The sequence below is a fragment of the Schistocerca piceifrons genome, chromosome 1 (assembly GCF_021461385.2).
Source record: "Schistocerca piceifrons isolate TAMUIC-IGC-003096 chromosome 1, iqSchPice1.1, whole genome shotgun sequence".
Lineage (NCBI taxonomy): Eukaryota > Metazoa > Arthropoda > Insecta > Orthoptera > Acrididae > Schistocerca > Schistocerca piceifrons.
In genome coordinates, this window is record NC_060138.1 from 154,406,338 (window position 1) to 154,430,973 (window position 24,636).

General features: G+C 43.0%; 1 protein-coding gene across 1 annotated transcript in view; it reads right to left on the reverse strand.

Annotated features, from left to right (window-relative positions):
- The window catches only part of LOC124792512 (protein singed wings 2), a 129,018-nt gene that overhangs the window by 32,988 nt on the left and 71,394 nt on the right, over positions 1–24,636 (reverse strand). Inside the window, exons 5-6 of the mRNA XM_047257950.1 lie at positions 6,164–6,306; positions 2,901–3,074 (exon numbers count right to left, since the gene is read on the reverse strand). Of these exons, the coding sequence (XP_047113906.1) occupies positions 2,901–3,074; positions 6,164–6,306 (317 nt within the window). The remainder of the gene's footprint in view (positions 1–2,900; positions 3,075–6,163; positions 6,307–24,636) is intronic.

Here is a 24,636-nt window from a genome sequence, read left to right on the forward strand (position 1 = left end):
TTTAAACAATATGTAACAACGTTTTGTTACTATTTAACGCTTATTTATCTATCGACAAACCTTTGTTTATCCCTGTTGTGAATGGTCTGAGTGTGACCGAATGTTTATAACATTACTTTACTTAAATAATGTTGTAATATATTGGTTCAGTGTGGAAAGTGGTGGAGCTGAGTCAAAAAATATTTGTAGAACATGAGAAAGATGTGTGGTGGGGACAGCCTTCAGCCAATGGAGAAGGGGGCAGTGACGGAAAACTGATGGAGTAAAGAGAAGACATGTACTTTTGAGTGGTGCAATCAAGAGAGAATTTCTGAACAAGTTTAAGTTTGATGTGGTAGAAGGAAGACCTGCCTGTGGGACGTGCAAAAATCGATCATGTAGGTGATCGATTCTTCGGCAGTGAATGGCAGCTACAATAGTTTAACTTTTGAAGAGCCTCTAACTTTCGCGAGGTCTGGATATGTTCCGTTGCTGAACTTTAATTTACCATTTCTATTTCGGAACTGAGAATACACAGAGTTCTTACTCGTTATTTTTATTGTTTTAATCTGTAAATCGTCATGTTGAAGTCTGAAGCATGCGAATATTTCCTATAATGTGATCATGAAATGGACTTAACTTCTACGACGCTTGAGTGACTATTTGGCTTGGGCATTCTGCTACCATTCTCTTAACGCTCTCAAGGCAGCTCTATTGCATGTCATAAGGTAATGTTTCTATCTACGCTGTAACTCGTTATTGTAGGATCACATTTCATTTATCTCAAATATATATACTTTCTTGAATAAACATTACTCGACAGAATTCTCTGACTTCGTCTACATCAATTACTGGTGACAGCATAGGACCATTTTTAACTACTCATTTATCTGCTGTTAATATTTCTGTTTATTTTATTAACTCGCAATTCTAGCCAATTCATAGGCTATTTGACTGCAGGGCCATAATTACAGGTTATTATCCGCAGGGAGTTACTTTCTGGGCAGGAAAGCAGACATATGCGGCAGGACAATAAGACATTTTCGAATTACTCTTTTTAAAGAGAGCCGTGCATTGGCCAATCATCTAAAGTCCGGGTAACAGTAGGTAAAGTTACAATTGGTTTGCTAATTTCGTCTCTGCTTCGCTTATACGAGGTGCGCCACTAAAGTAATGAGACTGATGTGAAAAAAATGTTGCTTGCAGTTTTAGTCAAGTTTAGTGTTGTTTCCTTCAAAGTAGTTCACTTCTGATTGCACACACTTTTTCTTGCGCTTCTGCCATTGGTGGTAACATTTCTGGAACTCATCTTCAGTAATATCCTCCAAGACCCTCGTCACAGCTTTTTGGACATCTCGTGCTGTTTGAAAATGTTGTCCCTTGACCGCCGTTTTGACTCTTAGAAACAGAAAAAAGTCGCACAGAGCGATATCTGGTGAATAAGGAGGGTATGGTAGTTCTGAAATTTGTTTCGAAGTTAAAAATTGTTGTACTGACAGAGCAGTATGGGATAGCGCATTATCGTGATGCAGAATCCAATTATCAGCCATGTTGGCACGAACACGGAGAACTCTTTTACGAAGTCTTTCTAAAATTTCTTTGAAGGAATATTGGTTAACTGTTTGTCCAGGAGGCACGCAATCTTTATGAACAATTCCCTTGGAATCAAAGAAGCACACAAGCAGGCATTTCACTTTTGACTTTGACATGCGAGCTTTTCTTAGTCTCGGTGATCCCTTTGAGCATCATTGCGAACTTTGGCGTTTTGTCTCTGGATCGTACTGAAAAAACAAACTTTCATCACCAATGATAACACGGCTCAACAATTCTCGCTGTTGTGGTGTGAGATTTTTGGGGACCATTTTTGCACAAATGTTTCTTATGCCAAGATCTTCAGTTATTATTAGACGAACCGTTTCTCGATTGATGTTCAGTTCTTCTGCAATCATTTTCACGGATAAACTTCCATCAGATCATACGAGGCCGGCCGAAGTGGCCGTGCGGTTAAAGGCGCTGCAGTCTGGAACCGCAAGACCGCTACGGTCGCAGGTTCGAATCCTGCCTCGGGCATGGATGTTTGTGATGTCCTTAGGTTAGTTAGGTTTAACTAGTTCTAAGTTCTAGGGGACTAATGACTTCAGCAGTTGAGTCCCATAGTGCTCAGAGCCATTTGAACCATTTGATCATACGATTTCACGTATCCTGGCCAAGTTGACATCCGTCCGTGAGGTTGATGGCCGTCCACTGCGGTCTTCATCTTCAACATTCGTTCTGCATTCACTAAACATTTTATGCCAACGAAAAACTTCAGCTCTTGACATAACCTCCTCTCCAAAAGCCTTCTGAAGCTTAACGTACGTTGTCTTCGCATTTTCATCCAATTTAACGCAAAAGGAAATGGCAAACCGTTGCGCAATATTATGCAGTTCCATTTCCATGACGAGAGACACAAACACGTGTTAACTTGTTACAGCACAACTCACGACTGAGCAGTTGCATCGATGTGCCGCTTGGACTAGAAGCAGCTTATAGACCAAGGTCAAAGCCTGCAGGGTTGCCACATCTTGCAAAGAAAATCAGTCTCATCACTTTATTGTCACGCCTCATATACATTCCTTATCAGATAATGCACTCAGCACCTTTGGGTGGCATTCTGTCTGGCGATGTGCAGTGGTCACAATATTTTGGCCCACGAGCGTATGTTGCCAAGTCATTAAATAGCAGCTCATTGTCTTAGTGACAAGTCTAACGGACATAATCCCATTACGACAAGTGGATTAACTACAGGGGGCATCAAAGAAACATCCTGTGCCAGTAGAAGTGATACCAAGTAGAAGTTGTAATGACGTTGTATTATAAAGTGTTTTGAAAGTGACAGCTTGCGGCTTGGGTTTCGCATAGCAGAGAGAGCTCGGACTGACCTTGTTGCCTGTAAGGATGAGTGTGGTGGTGTTCTCCGGAACGTCCTCGGGCAGCTGCGTGAGTCCGCGGCCGCTGCAGTCGACGGTGATGATGGGCAGCAGGAAGCCCTCCTTGGTGGGCGCCACGTAGCCCATCCAGCACGTGCAGTTGCTGGGGCACTTCTCCTGCATCGCCTGCAACGCCGCCCAAACCACTCTCATTCAAAGCTTCACTCTCGTAGCAGTACACCAACACAGTCACTATCTTCAGGAGCACTGAGTGAGACTTGAATTGCAGATTAAATTAAAAATTGACTTTGATGTCATATACGAGGGCAGTTCAATAAGTAATGCAACACATTTTTTTTCTCGGCCAATTTTGGTTGAAAAAACCGGAAATTTCTTGTGGAATATTTTCAAACATTCCCGCTTCGTCTCGTATAGTTTCATTGACTTCCGACAGGTGGCAGCGCTGTACGGAGCTGTTGAAATGGCGTCTGTAACGGATGTGCGTTGCAAACAACGGGCAGTGATCGAGTTTCTTTTGGCGGAAAACCAGGGCATCTCAGATATTCATAGGCGCTTGCAGAATGTCTACGGTGATCTGGCAGTGGACAAAAGCACGGTGAGTCGTTGGGCAAAGCGTGTGTCATCATCGCCGCAAGGTCAAGCAAGACTGTCTGATCTCCCGCGTGCGGGCCGGCCGTGCACAGCTGTGACTCCTGCAATGGCGGAGCGTGCGAACACACTCGTTCGAGATGATCGACGGATCACCATCAAACAACTCAGTGCTCAACTTGACATCTCCGTTGGTAGTGCTGTCACAATTGTTCACCAGTTGGGATATTCAAAGGTTTGTTCCCGCTGGGTCCCTCGTTGTCTAACCGAGCACCATAAAGAGCAAAGGAGAACCATCTGTGCGGAATTGCTTGCTCGTCATGTGGCTGAGGGTGACAATTTCTTGTCAAAGATTGTTACAGGTGATGAAACATGGGTTCATCACTTCGAACCTGAAACAGAACGGCAATCAATGGAGTGGCGCCACACCCACTCCCCTACCAAGAAAAAGTTTAAAGCCATACCCTCAGCCGGTAAAGTCATGGTTACAGTCTTCTGGGACGCTGAAGGGGTTATTCTGTTCGATGTCCTTCCCCATGGTCAAACGATCAACTCTGAAGTGTATTGTGCTACTCTTCAGAAATTGAAGAAACGACTTCAGCGTGTTCGTAGGCACAAAAATCTGAACGAACTTCTCCTTCTTCATGGCAACGCAAGACCTCACAAGTCTTCGCACTCGAGAGGAGCTCACAAAACTTCAGTGGACTGTTCTTCCTCATGCACCCTACAGCCCCGATCTCGCACCGTCGGATTTCCATATGTTTGGCCCAATGAAGGACGCAATCCGTGGGAGGCACTACGCGGATTATGAAGAAGTTATTGATGCAGTACGACGTTGGCTCCGACATCGACCAGTGGAATGGTACCGTGCAGGCATACAGGCCCTCATTTCAAGGTGGCGTAAGGCCGTAGCATTGAATGGAGATTACGTTGAAAAATAGTGTTGTGTAGCTAAAAGATTGGGGAATAACCTGGTGTATTTCAATGCTGAATAAAACAACCCCTGTTTCAGAAAAAAATGTGTTGCATTACTTATTGAACTGCCCTCGTACATTGCCTGATGAGGCGAGAAACGAGAGAGGTACCTTCGAATTTACTGAATATCTAGTATCATTCTGGTAAGTAGAACAAGACAGACAGCAGGCGGGAGAGTCAGTGAGCGACGACTTGAGAATGGTTAGAAGTTTCTGAAAACCCACAGTTGGCCTAGCGATAAGTTTTTTTGGCGACCAGTTCATGTTTGGTATCTTTTCTTGCTGAAGTTTTGTTAGGGTCCCACCCGAGCTTACTTAAGAGGCCGGCACAACCTTCACGTTTGTGGTGTTCAGCTGCGCTAAGGTGACCAAGCTCTCTCAGAGGTTCACATCCCGTAAGCCCCGTATTTTCCTACCAAAGACCTTGTCAAACCTTTTATAAGAAGCTAGTTTTAATAAAAGCTGTGACAAATTTACCTGTCAAAGATTTTCTAAAATGTCAATTATAAAAGATGTCTTACGAGCTGCAGATCCTTGTCGCCTTGGCAAATGGCCAGGGAATCTCACAAACATGGTTCTCACCGACGCAGCACAAAACTTTCCCGTGTTTTGCCTTACGCTATCGTCAGAATCCGTGATGTGAGGATAAAAAGAAAAAACGAGAAGATATCTTGTAGAAAGAAGCTAGCATTAGTCTACTGCGCATTCTCGTACACAGAAAGTTGACGAGATAGCGCGTATCATCTTCTTTTATTTCGTATACGTATAGTATTGAAAATTATATAGGTTTTAGTCTGTAGTCGCAATCTTCTTTAATTTTGGCTACTGGCTAGCGGCTTCGGTACATAGTACAATCCTCACGCCGTCCCCCAGCACGCAGTCGTCACGATCGCTTCCCACGTTGTTGTCTCTACAGACTATCGATTAAAACGTATATTAACAAGTTTGTTTGCGTGGCCATCCTTCGCGGCAAGAATAGAAATACTTGTTTTGCAATAGGTTGTTAAAAGCAGTGTCCGAAGAAATAGTTATATCGAGTGCAAAGAGAACAATAGTACACCACAAAAAAGAAAAAGAAACATGGTGGACAGTGTGTAAAACGTCATAACTCGAAGTTGTGCTTATATGTCGGTAATGAAGTGCCGGTCCGGCACACAGTTTTAATCTGCCAGGAAGTTTCATATCAGCGCACACTCCGCTGCAGAGTGAAAATCTCATTCTATAAAGTGTATTGGTAGGTGTTCCAGCCAACAGTATGTCGAGAATACGGCATATATAATTCTATTCTTTGCGTAAAACTACTTCTCGGTCGTTCTCTTTCTTGTCACAGAGATTATGAGGACGTATGCTATACGTAAATGAAAGCGATCAAGGCAGGATATTACAATAATTGGTGTTATTACGAGCTATATTCAAATTCTTTCCCTTTGCCCATGAAGGTACGGTTGCTTTTGGTAATGTTTCATTTACGGGAAAAGAAATGATGTAGCACCGTGATTCAGGTTGCACGTTAAACTGGACATTACATGCTATCTGGGTAGGAGAGCCGAACCTCTGGTCGATGAAAGCGACCCATACTGATACACTACGTTGTTCAACTTATCTTCAGTGCTTTTCCACCCAGTTACAAGTAACCTTAAAGCTAATGTGAAAAACGAACGGAACTTCACTGGCCTCTGCCGTGATCGTTACCTTGATGAATTCCATGACTCGCACGACTGGCCGCTCCGTGAAGTTGGCGTCTCCGCAGCGCATGGCGTCGCGGTCCTTGACGATCGCTCCGTCGTCGCCCAGCAACCACGTCAGGTCGGCTGTCGCGCAGTCCCACCTGTTACCTGAGAGAGAGATGCGTGCACAACAACCACCGTGGTCAGTCTGTAGTGTTTTGCAGATGACGAGCAGCAAATAAGGCTAAATAATTTACATCGCAATGAGCTGCAGTTTTCGACGCAGTAGCCACGCGGGGTATCCGTGCGGTCTCAGGTGCATTACCACGGTTCGAGCGGCTCCCCCCGCCGGAGGTTCGAGTCCTCCCTTGGGCATGGGTGTGTGTGTCGTCCTTAGAGTAAGTTACTTTAAGTTAGACTAAGTAGTGTGTAACCCTAGGGACCGATGACCTTAGCAGTTTGGTCTCATAGAACTTATCACAAATTTCCAAATTTTTTCAACGCAGTAAGGGTCGAATATTTCATTTATTTGGGGATATAAAACACAGAATTCATGGGAACGCCGAATTACAAAAGTACATAGGTTTTTTATATGAAATTAAAATATTCAGTTTCTCGGTCAAACATGAAAATTGCATTTAGACCTGATCGCAATTTAGAAATTTTGTGTAGATTTACAAGTTTCCCTAGACGACTTCTAAATTTATGAATCTAAGTATAAGATGAAGAAACAATTGCTGTATTCAGGGTAACAACACCAACAATAACATTTTTATAATCGATCAGAAGAACAAATTTCATATTCACTCTCATTACTCCTCCTCTCTCTCTCCCCTTTATGTCTTTGCTATTGCTTTTGAAGTTATTCACTCTCTAATCAGGTTTTCCATCATCGCCTATGGTCTTTGCATTCTGTTATTCTACCGCCACCGAGAAAGGTGGCGCAATAGTAAGACGCAAAACTAGCCAGTAGGGTATAATAAAGGGACACGCGACTACAGACTTTAAGTTGCTTTAGAGTCGGCGCCGCCATGTTAGATGCGCCAAAACATTAGTAGACTACTGTTGACGACTGCTTCTTGTTTTTAATTTCTGTCATGTGCACGCAACAGTTGTTTCCTATAGAAAATGTTACAGTGCGTCAGGAAGGCATACTCAGACGTGTTTTCTGATCTTAAGTGAATATTTGATCCAGTAATACGAAGCACTTCACCTCGTCAATGTAACTTTCTTTTTGTTATGCATTTCTAATAACCAAGAAGCGAAGTATATGATGTGATATGGTTGCTTTCGTAATCCAATATTTTCCTTAACACGGGATACCGAAGCTGTATTTCGGCCTATGTCGTCTTCTCGAAAATGCTGAGAACATATTTTGCTATGGTTGTCGGTTTCCAATTTTCTCTTCTCTTAGCGTTCATCCAGAGAGCTTTGCGAGCTGCATCGATGAGAACACTAAAATCAAATGACAGAAATAGAAACATTACAGTAAAAGGACACCGCGCAACCCAAGCTCCTGTATATCGCTTGAACGAGTACGCTTTGGAATGAGCCGTGATTCCTTTATCTTTTATGCTATTATTAGGCAGTTACTTCATCCAGTTTTTCACCAAGTGACTTTTAGAATGTGTATGTAAACCCCGGCGTCTAGGGTAATCTTCCTTGACTAGTAATCAAAACGTGCTACGTCCCGGATCCCATTCCAGCCTCTGATTAAATTCGGAATAAAAACCGTCGTTAATAGTAACCAGAGACTCCCGCTATAAGGGGTCTACCTCATTCTGTCAACGGCCTGATCAAAGCGGCCGAGGAAGCAGACCGATTTTCAGGGCAAGCTCTTGCTCTTGGTAGGAACTGTCCCTAAATGGCAGAATAATCAGCAATGATGAATGGTATAAGGGTACAGAAGTCAAAGGAAACCACTGCATTAAAGACACATGACGTGTATCCAGAAGACATATGCGGCCTGTAATTGAAAAAAATGTCATGATGATTGGCAAGAGATTCCGTATAAACCCCCATTCCCATCTCCAGGAAGGGTCTTCCAAGCGGGAATTAACTACAAGAAAATGACTCAACAACCAACTAAAGGGAAATTTTTTACTAGTAGGAGCGTGGAATGCCAGAAATTTTAAGGTGGCAGGGAAGCGAAAAAAGCTGATAATGTACGCTCAGTCCATATATATTGGCGAATAGTGAAATGAAATGGAAACAACATAAGAATTTCTCGTCAGATGAATGTAGGGTAATGTCAACAGCAGCTGAAAATGGTATAACGGGATTAGGTTTCGTTATCAACAGGAATGTAGCATAGAGAATGAATTACTGTAAAAACGTAGTTCTGGGTTGTTCTCATTAGAGTCGACAGTAAACCAATGCCAAAACAATTGTTCAGCTGCACGTGCCAATGTCACAAGCAGAAGATGAATAAGTAGGGAAAGTATATGAGGACACTGAACGAGTGATTCAGTGCTTGAGAGACGACGAAAGTCTAATAATCATGGAGGACAGAACGCGGTGGTAAGGGTAGGAATAGAAGAAGAGTTATGGAAGAATATGGGCTTCGTAACAAGAATGAGAGAGGAGAAGGACTAAATGAATTCTGCAAGAAGATTCAACTAGCACTAGCGATATACACTATGTGATCAAAAGTATCAGGACACCCCCAAAAACATACCGTTTTCATATTAGGTGCATTGTGCTGCCACCTTCTGCCAGGTACTCCATATCAGAGACTCAAGTTATTAGACATCGCGAGAGAGCAGAATGAGGCCCTCTGCGGAACTCACAGACTTCGAACGTGGTCAGGTGATTGGATGTCACTTGTATCATACGCCTGTACGCGAGATTTCCACACCCCTAAACATCCCTAGGTCCACTGTTTTCGATGTGATAGTGAAGTGGAAACGTGAAGGGACACGTGCAGCATAAAAGCGTACAGGCTAACTTCGTCTGTTGACTGACAGAGACCGCAGAATTTGAAGAGAGTCGTAATGTGTAATAGGCAGACATCTATCCAGACCATCACACAGGAATTGCAAACTGCATCAGGATCCACTGCAAGGACGATGACAGTTAGGCGGGAGGTGATAAAACTTGGATTTCATGGTTCAGCGACTGCTCATAAGCCACACATCATGCCAGTAAATGCCAAACGACCCCTCGCTTGGTGTAAGGAGCGTAAACATTGGACGATTGAAGAGCGGAGAAACGTTGTGTAGAGTGACGAATCGCGGTACACAATGTGGCGATCCGATGGCAGGGTGTGGGTATGGCGAATGCCCGGTGAACGTCATCTGCCAGCGTGTGTAGTGCCAACAGTAAAATTCGGAGGTGGTGGCGTTATGGTGTGGTCGTGTTTTTCATGGAGGGGGTTTGCACAGGCCTACATTGATATTCTATGCACTTACTTGCTTCCGACAGTTGAAGAGCAATTCGGGGATGGCGATTGCATCTTTCAATACGATCTTGCACCTGTTCATAATGCACGGCCTGTGGCGGAGTGGTTACACGACAGTAAGATCCCTGTAATGGACTGGCCTGCACAGAGTCCTGACCTGAATCCTAAAGAACACCTTAGGGATGTCTTGGAATCCGGACTTCGTGCCAGGCCTCACCGACCGACATCGATACCTCTCCTCAGTACATGATTCAGTGAAGAATGGGCTGCCATTCCCCAAGAAACCTTCCCGCACCTGATTGAACGTGTGCCTGCGAGAGTGGAAGCTGTCATCAAGGCTAAGGGTGTGCCAACACAGTATTGAATTCCATAATTACCCATGGACAGCGCCAAGAACTTGCAAGTCATTTCAGACAGGCGTCTGGATAGTTTTGATCACATAGCATACTGTTCAAAAATCACAAGAGGATGAGCTATACTAGGAAAAGACCCAGAGATACAGGAACATTACATCTAGATTACACCATTGTCTGAGAAATATTCTGAAATGAGATACTGGATTCTAAGACGTGTCCAGGAGCAGGTACAGACTCGGATCACAATTCAGTAAATAAGAGTAGACTAGATCTTAAGACAGTCCGAGCAAATCATTGTGGAAAGAAGTGAGATATTGAAGTATTGAAGAATGATGAGATGCCTTTGAATTTTCTAAGGTTGCAGATACTGCGATTATGAATTCTACTGCAGACAGATCAGTTGAAGAGGAACACACGTCTCTAAAAATATACTTATCGAAGCTAAGCAGAAAAAATGTACGTACAAGGAAGATAACCGCGAGGAAACCTTGGGTAGGAGAAGAAATTTTTCATCTTATTGGCCTCAGAAGGAAATACAAAAATGTTCAAGAAAGACGGTAATACAGAATTATAAGTCACATAGAACTAAAATAAGTAGGAGGTGCAGGGAACCCACGATGAAATGACTGCAAAAAATGTGAAGAAATGGAGAAAGAAATAGTTGTCGAAGAGACAGGTTTAGCATGTAGAAAAATCAAAACAACCTTCACAAAATTAAAAGCAACGGCTTCGACACTAAGACTGAAATGAGAATTCCACTGTCAATCGCATAGATGAGAGTAAATGAGTACACTGAAGACCTGTACGACGGGAAGAAACTGTCTGATGAGATGATAAAAGAAGGAAGTCTACATCTACATCTACATCTACATTGATACTCCGCAAGCCACCCAACGGTGTGTGGCGGAGGGCACTTTACGTGCCACTGTCATTACCTCCCTTTCCTGTTCCAGTCGCGTATGGTTCGCGGGAAGAACGACTGTCTGAAAGCCTCCGTGCGCGCTCTAATCTCTCTAATTTTACATTCGTGATCTCCTCGGGAAGTATAAGTAGGGGGAAGCAATATATTCGATACCTCATCCAGAAACGCACCCTCTCGAAACCTGGCGAGCAAGCTACACCGCGATGCAGAGCGCCTCTCTTGCAGAGTCTGCCACTTGAGTTTATTAAACATCTCCGTAACGCTATCACGGTTACCAAATAACCCAGTGACGAAACGCGCCGCTCTTCTTTGGATCTTCTCTATCTCCTCCGTCAACCCGACCTGGTACGGATCCCACACTGATGAGCAATACTCAAGTATAGGTCGAACGAGTGTTTTGTAAGCCACCTCCTTTGTTGATGGACTACATTTTCTAAGCACTCTCCCAATGAATCTCAACCTGGTACCCGCCTTACCAACAATTAGTTTTATATGATCATTCCACTTCAAATCGTTCCGTACGCATACTCCCAGATATTTTACAGAAGTAACTGCTACCAGTGTTTGTTCCGCTATCACATAATCATACAATAAAGGATCCTTCTTTCTATGTATTCGCAATACATTACATTTGTCTATGTTAAGGGTCAGTTGCCACTCCCTGCACCAAGTGCCTATCTGCTGCAGATCTTCCTGTATTTCGCTACAATTTTCTAATGCAGCAACTTCTCTGTATACTACAGCATCATCCGCGAAAAGCCGCATGGAACTTCCGACACTATCTACTAAGTCATTTATATATATTGTGAAAAGCAATGGTCCCATAACACTCCCCTGTGGCACGCCAGAGGTTACTTTAACGTCTGTAGACGTCTCTCCATTGATAACAACATGCTGTGTTCTGTTTGCTAAAAACTCTTCAATCCAGCCACACAGCTGGTCTGATATTCCGTAGGCTCTTACTTTGTTTATCAGGCGACAGTGCGGAACTGTATCGAACGCCTTCCGGAAGTCAAGAAAAATAGCATCTACCTGGGAGCCTGTATCTAATATTTTCTGGGTCTCATGAACAAATAAGGCGAGTTGGGTCTCACACGATCGCTGTTTCCGGAATCCATGTTGATTCCTACATAGTAGATTCTGGGTTTCCAGAAATGACATGATACGCGAGCAAAAAACATGTTCTAAAATTCTACAAGAGATCGACGTAAGAGATATAGGTCTATAGTTTTGCGCATCTGCTCGACGACCCTTCTTGAAGACTGGGACTATCTGTGCTCTTTTCCAATCATTTGGAACCCTCCGTTCCTCTAGAGACTTGCGGTACACGGCTGTTAGAAGGGGGGCTAGTTCTTTCGCGTACTCTGTGTAGAATCGAATTGGTATCCCGTCAGGTCCAGTGGACTTTCCTCTATTGAGTGATTCCAGTTGCTTTTCTATTCCTTGGACACTTATTTCGATGTCAGCCATTTTTCCGTTTGTGCGAGGATTTAGAGAAGGAACTGCAGTGCGGTCTTCCTCTGTGAAACAGCTTTGGAAAAAGGTGTTTAGTATTTCAGCTTTACGCGAGTCATCCTCTGTTTCAATGCCATCATCATCCCGTAGTGTCTGGATATGCTGTTTCGAGCCACTTACTGATTTAACGTAAGACCAGAACTTCCTAGGATTTTCTGTCAAGTCGGTACATAGAATTTTACTTTCGAATTCAATGAACGCTTCACGCATAGCCCTCCTTACACTAACTTTGACATCGTTTAGCTTCTGTTTGTCTGAGAGGTTTTGGCTGCGTTTAAACTTGGAGTGGAGCTCTCTTTGCTTTCGCAGTAGTTTCCTAACTTTGTTGTTGTACCACGGTGGGTTTTTCCCGTCCCTCACAGTTTTACTCGGCACGTACCTGTCTAAAACGCATTTTACGATTGCCTTGAACTTTTTCCATAAACACTCAACATTGTCAGTGTCTGAACAGAAATTTTCGTTTTGATCTGTTAGGTAGTCTGAAATCTGCCTTCTATTACTCTTGCTAAACAGATAAACCTTCCTCCCTTTTTTTATATTCCTATTAACTTCCATATTCAGGGATGCTGCAACGGCCTTATGATCACTGATTCCCTGCTCTGTACATACAGATTCGAAAAGTTCGGGTCTGTTTGTTATCAGTAGGTCCAATATGTTATCTCCACGAGTCGGTTCTCTGTTTAATTGCTCGAGGTAATTTTCGGATAGTGCACTCAGTATAATGTCACTCGATGCTCTGTCCCTACCACCCGTCCTAAACATCTGAGTGTCCCAGTCTATATCTGGTAAATTGAAGTCGACGTGGAAGACGTAGGGAAACCGGTATTAGTGTCAGAGTAGCTTTGGAAGACTTGCGATCAAATAAAGCATAAAAGATAGGTCACATTGCTTCGAAATTTCTGAAATCATTGGAGGATGTGGCAACCAAGCGTCTATTCAAGTTGGTGTGTAGAATCTCTGAAACTGGAGACATACCATCGGCCTTGTGGAAAAATTACAATCACACAGTCCCAGAGATAAACACGCAATTAGTGTAAAACTACCGTACAGCAAATTTAACGGCTCATGCATCGAAGTTTCTAACAGGAACAACATACAGGAGAATGGAAAATAAAATCGAGGATACATCAGATGATGATCAGTTTGGCTTTCGGAAAGAGAAAGAAACCAGAGAGGCAGTTGTGACGTTGCGTGTGATAATGGAAGCAAGACTGAAGAATGATCAAGACACGCCCATCGAATTTGTTTACCTGTAAAATGCGTTAGACGTTGTGAAGCAGTGAGATACGGGTGCAAAATAGGCATATACACAAGACAGGAAAGTAAGAATGGCCGCGCGGAGTGGCCGTGCGGTTTGGGGCGCCATGTCACGGACTACGCGGCCCCTCCCGCCGGAGGTTCGAGTCCTCCCTCGGGGATGAGTGTGTGTGTTGTTCTTAGCATAATTTAGTTTAAGTTAGTTTAAGTAGTGTGTAAGACTAGGGACCGATGACCTCAGCAGTTTGGTCCCTTAGGATTTCACAAACATTTGAACATGTTTTTTAAAGTAATCAAGAACGAAGTGTTCTGTTAAAACGGCTGCAAGACAGGGATGCATTCTTTCGGCGCTACTGCCCGATATATACAGCGAACAAGCACTGACGGAAATAGAAGAAGGGTTCAAGACTGGGATTAAAATTCAGGGTGAAAGAATATCAATGATAAGATATGCTGAGAGCAATGAGGCGTAATGGAAATGAGATTAGGGATAAACTTAAAATGAAAATTAGGAAGCACAAAGTAGAAGAAGTAAAGAATTCTGTTACTGTGAAAGTAAAATAATCCATGGTGGTCGAAGCAGCGAGAAGATAGAATAGGACAGGCAAACAGGGCATTCCTGATTGGGAGGACCACAACAAACCAGAGGACTGACGACACCGCACCGCCTTACCCCGCCACACAAGAAGGATTTTTCTTTTCTTCCAGTAACTCCCAGTCAGGCATATCCGGCAGCTAGTTTAATATGATCATGCTACATTAAATCGCAAGCATCTGGATGCCCTTTACCACTAATATTGCCATATCTCGATTAACACGCCAATCCCTTAAGGAAAAATAAGGTTCCTCATTAAATCGATCCACTTTCATACTCCTAGATATTCAGATGTTCCAGTGATTATCTGCCAGTCGCACAATGGATTAACAGTGGGTATTTTCGCTTATTTGTGGATAACATTTTTCCATTTGTTTGACTACTGAAATATCATTCAAGGGAGGGAATTTTCTTTCATGGATGATTAAAAGTGGAATTTTGCCTGTATTTAAGTTATGCTCTACTGTCAGTGTAGTAAAATATTCTGTTGTCATTCAGAACGAACATTAGAAAAACTTAAAATTTCGAGATTTCCTCTTAATCCCAATTCACAGCCTACACAAAAATCACAATTATTCGTTCTCATCATCATCAGTTTTCTGCTATATTAGCAGGTCCTTTGCCTCTCCATTTTCTGCGATCCATTGCTTCCTTCTTAAGGCTGCTGAATGTTGTACCATCCACCACGTCATCCAGTGTCTGGAATCTCTTCCTTTCTCGCTTCCTTTTCTCTTCTACATAACCTTCTAAAACTGTTTTTATGAGACCGTCATTCTTTCTTAATATAAGCCCAATCCAAATTCTTTTTGTTATATCTAGTAACTGCCTTTTCTCTCCCACTCTACTCAGTACCTCTTAATTTTTACTCTGTCCATTCAACTTATTCTTTCCATCCTCCGCCATGTCCACATCTCAAAAGTCTCCAGCTTTTCTCAGTCTTTCTTCCTCAAAGTCCATGTTTCAGCGCCATACAGAAGAACACTTCATACAAGACATTTTATGAGTCTCTTCCTGAGTTTTCTGTCCAGACCGCTCCAGAAAATTCTCTTTTGCCATTTCTATCCTTGTTTTAATTTCTGTGGTTCATTTCCAGTCGGTGTCTATCCTGATTCCAAGATACTTAAAATTTTGCCCCTGTTATAATATTTCTCTTTTCATCACAATTTTTATTTCTTTATTTCCTCCTAGTGCCAATACTTTTGTTTTCTTTGTGTTAATTTTCATTCCATAATTTTTTCCGTTAGCTTCAGTGGTGTCTCTACCAAATTCTGTAATTCTTTTCCCCCTGTTATAATATTTCTCCTTTCATCACAATTTTTATTTCTTTATTTCCTCCTAGTGCCAATACTTTTGTTTTCTTTGTGGTAATTTTCATTCCATAATTTTTTCCGTTAGCTTCAGTGGTGTGTCTACCAAATTCTGTATTTCTTTTCCCCCTGTGGCTAGAAGGACCATGTCATGAGTAAACTTCAAACACCCTACACTTCTTCCTCCAATTTCTACTTCTTTGTCACATAATGAGCGATGGTCAATCATATTTTCCAAGTAGAGGTTGAAAAGGGTAGGTGATAGACAGCATCTTTGTCTTACTCCTTTTTCTTGTCCTATCCAGTATGTACTTTAACTGAGGCTTTCTGATTAAGATATAATGATTTTACAAGTCTTCTGGTTTTCCAGTCCACTCTCTTTTCCCTCATTATAGTCGCCAGTTTGTCCCATACCACACTGTGAAATGCCTTTTCTAGGCCGATGAAGCACATATATAGGCCTCTTCCTTTTTCAATAAACCTTTCTCCCAAGATTCATAGGAGCCCTATTGCATCTCTGGTGCCCTTCTTCCGTCTAAAGCCAAACTGCTCCTCGTCAAAATTGTCCTCTATTACTTTTTTAAGTCTCTTATTAATTTGGCTGCATGTGAAATGAGGCTGATTGTCCTGTGCTCACTGCATTTCTTGTTTCCTTGTTTTTTCGGTAATGGAATCATTACTGTTGTCAGAAAGTTCTCAGGCCATTCGCCACTGTCATATATTTTATTACATAACTTCAATATTTCTCTTATTCCATCTTGGTTCAAGCATTTAATATACTCGTTCTAGAGATACTTAAATCGTTCCAGATGTTTATTTATGCACCTATACGCCTAAACGCCCCACGAATGTCTTTGAGAATATTTTCACTAATAAAATTGCTTGTAAAGCGTGATATTGAAATTTCTGTCATTCTGTCGTCTTCGAGACTGACCATCATGAACAGATATAGATTGTTCCATTACGCACTCGGGCCATCAAAACATCCATCTATTGCATGCATAGGAAGTGGACTAGAAACTAGAATGACCCATCAAATAAAAGAAAAGGGTTTTCATGATGTAGTTTCTTAGCTCTCAAGTAGCTTTTAGTTACATATTTTCCTGATTGATACCAGAGAATTCAAGGATTCTGATTTCTCGTTTTACGGTAATTTCGTGCAGACTATGGTGCACGATGTGCTGATAAAACGTTCATTGCACGCTTCGAGAGAACACTCGGACGTATCGCCACTGCCAGAGTGTGAGCACCCACTAGACGGCGGTTATAAGGCGCACTCCTTGGCGAGAGAGCACTGACCCGCGGTCGCAGCTATAAATCTACGCCGTAATTGTCTCCGCCCGACCGAGAAATTATAGCACATTTGCGATGCAAATTGGCTCCATCTAAACGAGCACCGGAATGAGGTCAACTGATCAGCAGAATGGGTGGCGTAAGCGAACCCTGACACACTGCGAAACTGAAGCAGGTCATCGTCAGTCGAGAGAATAATGAGCCACGTTGAACCAGAGGAGGTCCCGCAAAAGTAAGTGTATCATCAATCAAGTTTCTTCACAACCTCTGTATCTGCCGACCTTGTCGGCTTATGGACCGATCTCGGACACTGCTTTCCATTCATAGTCTGGTGTGGACCACTGCATAATTAAAAATCTGTTAGGTCAGATAAGATCCGTCACGTTTAAAGTGGGCTTAGGGCGTCCACCACTTCAAATCACGCGACGTGATTTTGGTTACTATTCCGCGGAAACGACCCAGTGTTGCCGCAGTTCTAGGGGACTATGGTTTTTCACTCGGGATTGTGGATCACTTTGCCCGAAAGGATTGGACGCATATATTCCAAGGATTCTGCAGGTAAGTTACTTGCTGGTTATCGTGAAAACGACTTCTTGTAACGTTGGGAACGCAAAATTTTGAAAGAAAGCTACACTGAATGGTGAAACGCGAATTTATACAGGGTACGAGACCGTGCTAAAAGTAATGCCACCGAACATTTTATGTGAAACATCGTAAATATTTTTAAATAAAATAAACGTTATTACCGTTCTACATATTCCTCATGTCTACATATCTGCAGCCGTCTGCCGCCAGAGGTCTCAGAATTGTAGCGTGTTGGCATTGCTTCATTGAGTATTCAGTGAACTGTGGATGAAGCCCGACCAACAGGCATCACATGCATTGATAAAAAATGATAGTGCATTGAGAATGGCTAGTTTCTAGCTGAAACCTAGATCTGCCAATAACATTTAAAAAGGACGACTGATAGCTGAAATCTACTATTTACAAGGAAAATCCTATCATTGAACTGATCAGTGTAACACACTCTCTGTCCTACCTTTCTATTCATAACGAATCGTACTCCCGATATACCATTTTCTGCTGCTGTTGTATTACCCTATGCTCACCTGACCAGAAATCCTTGTCTTCTTTCCATTTAACTTCACTGATCTCTACTATATCTAGATTGAGCCTTTGCATTTCCGTTTTCAGATTTTCTAGCTTCCATACTAAGTTGAAGCTTCTGTCATTTCACGCCCTGACTTGTAGAACGTTACCCTTTTGTTGATTATTCAATCTTTTTTCCATGGTCGCCTCCCGTTTGGCAGTCCTCTTCCGTAGATCCGAATGGAGGACTATTCCGGAATCTTTTACCAAATGGGGAGGTCATCAAACATTTTCTCAATTACAGGCCACATGTCCTGTGGATACACGTTATGTGTCTTTAATGCAGCGGTTTCCATTGCCTTCTGCATCCAGATGCCGTTGATCATTGCTGATTCATCCGCCTTTAGGGACAGTTTCCCATTCCAGGGACAAGAGAGTGCTCTTAACCTCGGTGCACTCGTCCACTCTTCCGCCCTCTTAGACAAGGCTGTTGGCAAAATGAGGGTGACTTCTTATGCCGGAAGTCTTCGGTCACCAATGCTGATTATTAATCAAAATTTAACCGGTGGCAGGTTTCGAATCTAGGTCTGAGGACATTTTGATTACTAATCAAAGACACTACCTCTAGACCAAAGAATTAAGTACCAACAAAAAAGGAACATCTACAAGAGTGTGTGGTGCGACTACGTCAGTTTAACATTGTTACAGGCATGTGTTTATCAAGCCCTAGGCCCAAGGTACGCCGAGAAACGTGGGTCTTCTCTGCTCTACACTCTTTAGCACTGAACCTTACCAATTCAGTATCAACTTAATGTCTGACTGTCTGATTTATCAGACTTACAAACTGACAATGACAATGAGACTGCAATATTAGCGATTGAAAGTAACAAAACGAGCTGCGTGAGTCAACTTTTCTGCACAGTACTTCTAAGTGTACAGAAGCGTGCAGCTCCGCATACAGGCTGCGGTGGATCACAACGATCTCTAGAAACCGACTGAAATAGCTGCGCAGTGTACCATCCCACTTATGATCGGAAGCACAACGGCAAAAGATCGCTTCACAAGTATTAACGCACTTGGTTCAAAGAACTTAATGCACCAATGCTCCAGCTGTCACAAGCCTACAGAGGTAAAAATTATTCGAGCCTGAATTCATTCATGGTGTGGGCGATGATGAAAGCTGAAAAGATAAAATAAACTTCTTTCAGGCGACAACGGCAAAATTAAATTAACGGGAGAAAGCACATACACTATCTGCCCAAAAAATTTCGTGTCTGATTTTATTCCTGGCGTACAAGGGATGAATGAAAATTTGTACCAAGGCTGGGATTCGAACCCAAATCTCCTGCTGACTAGGTAGATATGCTACCCATATGCTTCAACGTTTCAGTCAGCATATATCATAGATGTTTGAGCCTAGAAAACATCTCTGGAACCATAACGTTTCATTTGATTATACTGGCCATTAAAATTGCTATACCACGAAGATGATCTACTACAGACGCGAAATTTAACCGACAGGAAGAAGATACTGTGATATGCAAATGATTAGCTTTTCAGAGCATTCACACAAGGTTGACGCCGGTGGCGACACCTACAACGTGCTGACACGAGGAAAGTTTCCAACCCATTTCTCATACACAAACAGCAGTTGGCCGGCGTTGCCTGGTGAAACGTTGTTGTGATGCCTCGTGTAAGGAGGGGAAATGCGTACCATCACATTTCCGACTTTGATAAAGGTCGGATTGTAGCCTATCGCGATTGCGGTTTATCGTCTCGCGACATTGCTGCTCGTGTTAGTCGAGATCCAATTACTGTTAGCAGAATATGGAATCGGTGGGTTCAGGAGGATAGTACGGAACGCCGTGCTGGATCCCAACGGCCTCGTATCACTAGCACCGAGATGACAGGCATCTTACCAACGGCCTCGTATCACTAGCACCGAGATGACAGGCATCTTACCAACGGCCTCGTATCACTAGCACCGAGATGACAGGCATCTTATCCGCATGGCTGTAACAGATCGCGCAGCCACGTCTCGATACCTGAATCAACAGATGGGGACGTTTGCAAGACAACCACAATCTGCACGAACAGTTCGACGACGTTTGCAGCAGCATGGACTATCAGTTCGGAGACCATGGCTGCAGTTACCCTTGACGCTGCATCACAGACAGGAGCGCCTGCGATGGTTACTCAACGACGAACCTGGGTGCACGAATGGCAAAACGTCAGTTTTTCGGATGAATCCAGGTTCTGTTTACAGCATCATGATGGTAACATCCGTGTTTGGCGACATCGCGGTGAACGCACATTGGAAGCGTGTATTCGCCATCGCCATACAGGCGTATCACCCGGCGTGATGGCATGGGGTGCCATTGGTTACGCGTCTCGGCACTTTGAACAGTAGACGTTACTCATAGCGTGTAGGCTTTCACGGCCGGCGTCTTCAGTAATTAAAACTTCCGGGCTAAGAGGCCGTGGTCCTATAGTAGAAATACTTCTCCCTGACGTTTCGTTGCCAGCTGCGGGCAACATCATCTGAGGTGAGTAGTAGACTCACCTCAGATGATGTTGCCCGCAGCTGGCAACGAAACGTCAGGGAGATGTATTTCTACTATTGGACCACGGCCTCTTAGCCCGGAAGTTTTAATCAGTGGACGTTTCATTTCAGATGTGTTACAACCCGTGGCTCTACCCTTCATTCGATCCCTGCGAAACCCTACATTTTAGCAGGATAATGCACGACCGCATGTTGCAGGTCCTGTACGGGCCTTTCTGGATACAGAAAATGTTCGATTGCTGTCCTGGCCAGCACATTCTCCAGATCTCTCACCAATTGAAAACGTCTGGTCAATGGTGGCCGAGCAACTGGGTCGTCACAATACGCCAGTCACTATTCTTGATGAACTGTGGTATCGCGTTGAACTGCATGGGCAGCTGTACCTGTGCACGCCATCCAAGCTCTCTTTGACTCACTGCCCAGGCGTATCGAGGCCGTTATTACGGCCAGAGGTGGTTGTTTTGGGTACTGATTTCTCAGGATCTATGCACCCAAATTGCGTGAAAATGTAATCACATGTCAGTTCTAGTATAATATATTTGTCCAATGAATACCCGTTTATCATCTGCATTTCTTCTTGGTGTAGCAATTTTAATGGCCAGCAGCGTAAAAAAAAAAAATAAAAAAAAATTTCCATCACTGTCGTTCCCAGAACTTCTGAAGATACACGTTGACTGTGGATATTGTATCACAGACGCAGTCCCTTTGACTGTTCAGAGATGTCAGTAAACCTGCCCAAAATCAATTACTAAACTTCTGAGGTTTTTCAGTGATATTTCCTGAGTGATTTGGTATCAGACGGTTGCAGTTTCCGGTTGCTCGTTATAGTGCGTTTCGTTTAGCTTTGTATCTATATTGCACTGAAAAGATCTGCACAACAGTGAAAATGGAGAGGATACGTGCTGTGTGTATTGTTTAAAAACGAACTTGTTTCATTCACTAATGATACTTGGTGTTGCAACAGTGGCTCCCACTTTACTCTTTACCCCCAAGACAGCCTTCAGTACTGGTCCGTTAAGTCCCTGGCTTGTTGTTCAGTCAGTATCAGTTATACGTTAACGGTGGTACACAGCGACATGGAGAGGTTCGCTTACGAAGATTTGGCCGACATAAACCTGGTGTATACGCTCACTGTATGTAATTGAAAAATGACACAACGACGCCCTGCTGAACTATTGCGTCAGCGACGGCAACCACATCGAAGTACTTTGATAACTGACTGATGGCTGTGTTGTATATTTTGGAGACTGCATATTACAAGATTTTTTCAGAATTATGAAAGCATTTTCAGAGAAGAGTTAACTAGGGTAACAAACAGAGTAAATGATAATTATTACTCTGTGGCGAGTCACCGGAGACAACGGTCCATTGCATCAAAGTATTCAGAAAATGGCACTGAAAAAAATCATGCCATTTTGGCCATCGTTCAGTTGCTACTGTTTATTAAAATTTACTAACAGGTATCGTTAGCAATCACAATTTGTTACCAACTTGCTTAAATCATTTAATCTTGCAACATGTTTGGGGGTATAATATCATCAGGCAATAATGACAATAAAAAATATTTAACATAAACACTCGAATGCATCAAAGTAGTTGTCATCTAGCCCTGCTCCGTTCATCTGAAATGCCTATCCTTCTTGTGGCGCTATCATTTACATTATAGTTAACTGGTCCTTGTCGTCCAATATCTAAAAACTTGTACAGAACACTTACACAATGTTCTTACAATCAAGAGGATGTGAATTTTTAAATGAAGAGGTTGATTTACTACATTTGCACCAAAACAGTGCCTCCGACTGTTTAAGTGCTCATCACGATGTGACAGTGTAGTGTTACCTCAGAATCCTCACCTGCGTCATAGTGGTTCTTTCAATGAATTGCATGTAGTGGAGAAGTGGGGTGTATACCAGCGAAATCTTCCCGGCGTCATGTACCGCAGCTACGGTGGGCAGGGACGGTGTGTTTGTAACGCAAATTCCTGGACCGCTGTCGTGTACTTCAGAGAGGCCACAGGCTCGGTGCGAATATATCTCTTTGCCGGTGTCGGCCGTAAGTTTGGGCAGCTCGTAAAGCTGCCGCTTTATGCAGTCGCCGACGCCTCGCAGACTTACAGACCGTGTGGTAACATTGCCTGCCTGACAACTGAGGCGACAGCGAAACGTGCGAACGTATTTCGCCGCCAGAGCTCCGAAAGCGCTCGAAAAAAATCGCGAACGGACTATATACGCCATACGAACATACGATCTGGCAGCTGCTGCACGTAACTTATGCTACAGCTTCCACATTGGGGGTAAAGCAGTACGTCCAGAGATCGCATACCCTACCCCATTTCAGTAAAACTGCTCATGGAACCCATACTATTTGTATGCCCTACTTTCTTTCACGCTGCGATGCTTCCGTTCAGTACATATGGAAGGAAAGAGTTTCCTGGACATTTAGTGTCAGTTCTTTCGCTCGATAAAGCCTATTTACTGACAAATCAGCGACCTTGTTTCCAGTTTTGGTGGTAAAGCTTACTTGCTTGTGTTTTTTTGTTCTTTCCATATTTGACTACATATGGGGGGCACCAACGCTTAGATAAATGTAAGGAACATCATTGTTTCCACCAGGCTGCTGGTTTAAATGAGTATGAAGCACTACTTTAGATCCGTCTGGATACGTGAGAGCGTTAGCACGCCGCTGCAGGGATTCAGTGTGGCATGCCGGGCACGGATCGAATCCGCATGCCGAGTTAACGACGAGGTCCGGTATGCCAGCCAAGCTGTATGTCTTTTAGGCAGTTTACTATATCCGACTAGGTGAACAGCGTTCTAGTACCGACGCCCAACCTCAGTTACACGATTCGTACACTTCGAAAACTTTCTTACACTTTCACTCGGGATAACACCAGACACTAGACGCAGACGAACGTCTTAAATTGGAAGGAACACACAGAAAATGTTGTGGAGAAGGCTAACCAAAGACTGCGTTTTATTGGCAGGACACTTAGAAAACGTTAAAGACCTATTAAGGGGACTGGCTACACTACGCTTGTTCGTTCTCTTTTAGAATACTGCTGCGCGGTGTGGGGTCCTTATCAGATAGAAATGACGGAGTACATCGAAAAAGTTCAAAGAAAGGCAGCACGTTTTGTATTATCGCGAAATATGGGAGAGAGTGTCACAGAAATTATACAGGATTTGGACTGGAAATCATTAAAAGAAAGCCGGTTTTCGTTGCGTCGGAATCTTCTCACGAAATTCCAATCACCAACTTTCTCCTTCGAATGCGAAAATATTTTGTTGACACCGACCTACATAGGGAGGAACGATCACCACAATAAAATAAGGGCAATCAGATCTCGTACGGAAAGATATAGGTGTTCATTCTTTCCGCGCTCTATACGAGATTGGAATAATAGAGAATTGTGAAGGTGGTTCGACGAACTCTCTGTCAGGCACTTGAATGTGATTTGCATGGTATCCATGTAGATGTAGATGTAGACAGGATACGCGAATACCGTCCCGGTGGGAGGTGGAGGGCTGCGTCGTCACGAAAGGCCTCCGGTCGCTCTCTGACAATACTACTATCACAAAAACTAACTACAAGTAACTGTTTATTTTGAACTCGCTGGAAGAGTGCCCCGGTTTAGTGAGGCACTACATATTTCAGAGAGTAAGGTACTTGTTATGTGTCAACAATCTTTCAGAATTTTAATGTAAATAGCATCAACTCCTTATGAACTTTTATTTTTAAGAGAGTTTATTATTTTCTTTCTTTCAGATGGGGAAGGGATAAGAAAATCAGGTGACTATTCTCCTTTCTGAATGTACTGCTGTGATTTTTCTTTTGAACTGCTTGACCCTATTGTCTCTACCACATTTTATTAAAAATTCCTACTAACTTTGCAGGATCGTTTACAACTTTTCCAGACAAATCAATAGAGATGTTATCTCGTTCTATGTTCTGTTGTCCCTTCTGTTAATTAAGATTTAACTCTGCTATCTGAAATATTTATTTCAGACATAATTGCATATCTCCATACTTTTCAACAACTATTCTCAATACTCTGAAGTAACTTTTATACACCGAAGAAAGTAGGATCTTGTTAACATATAATTATCCATTTTCCGTTTACAAGATACTCCAATCCAGTATCTGAATCGTTCCCTGCTCTGCACTACGTCCTACTGCAATTTTATTGCGGTATCATACACAG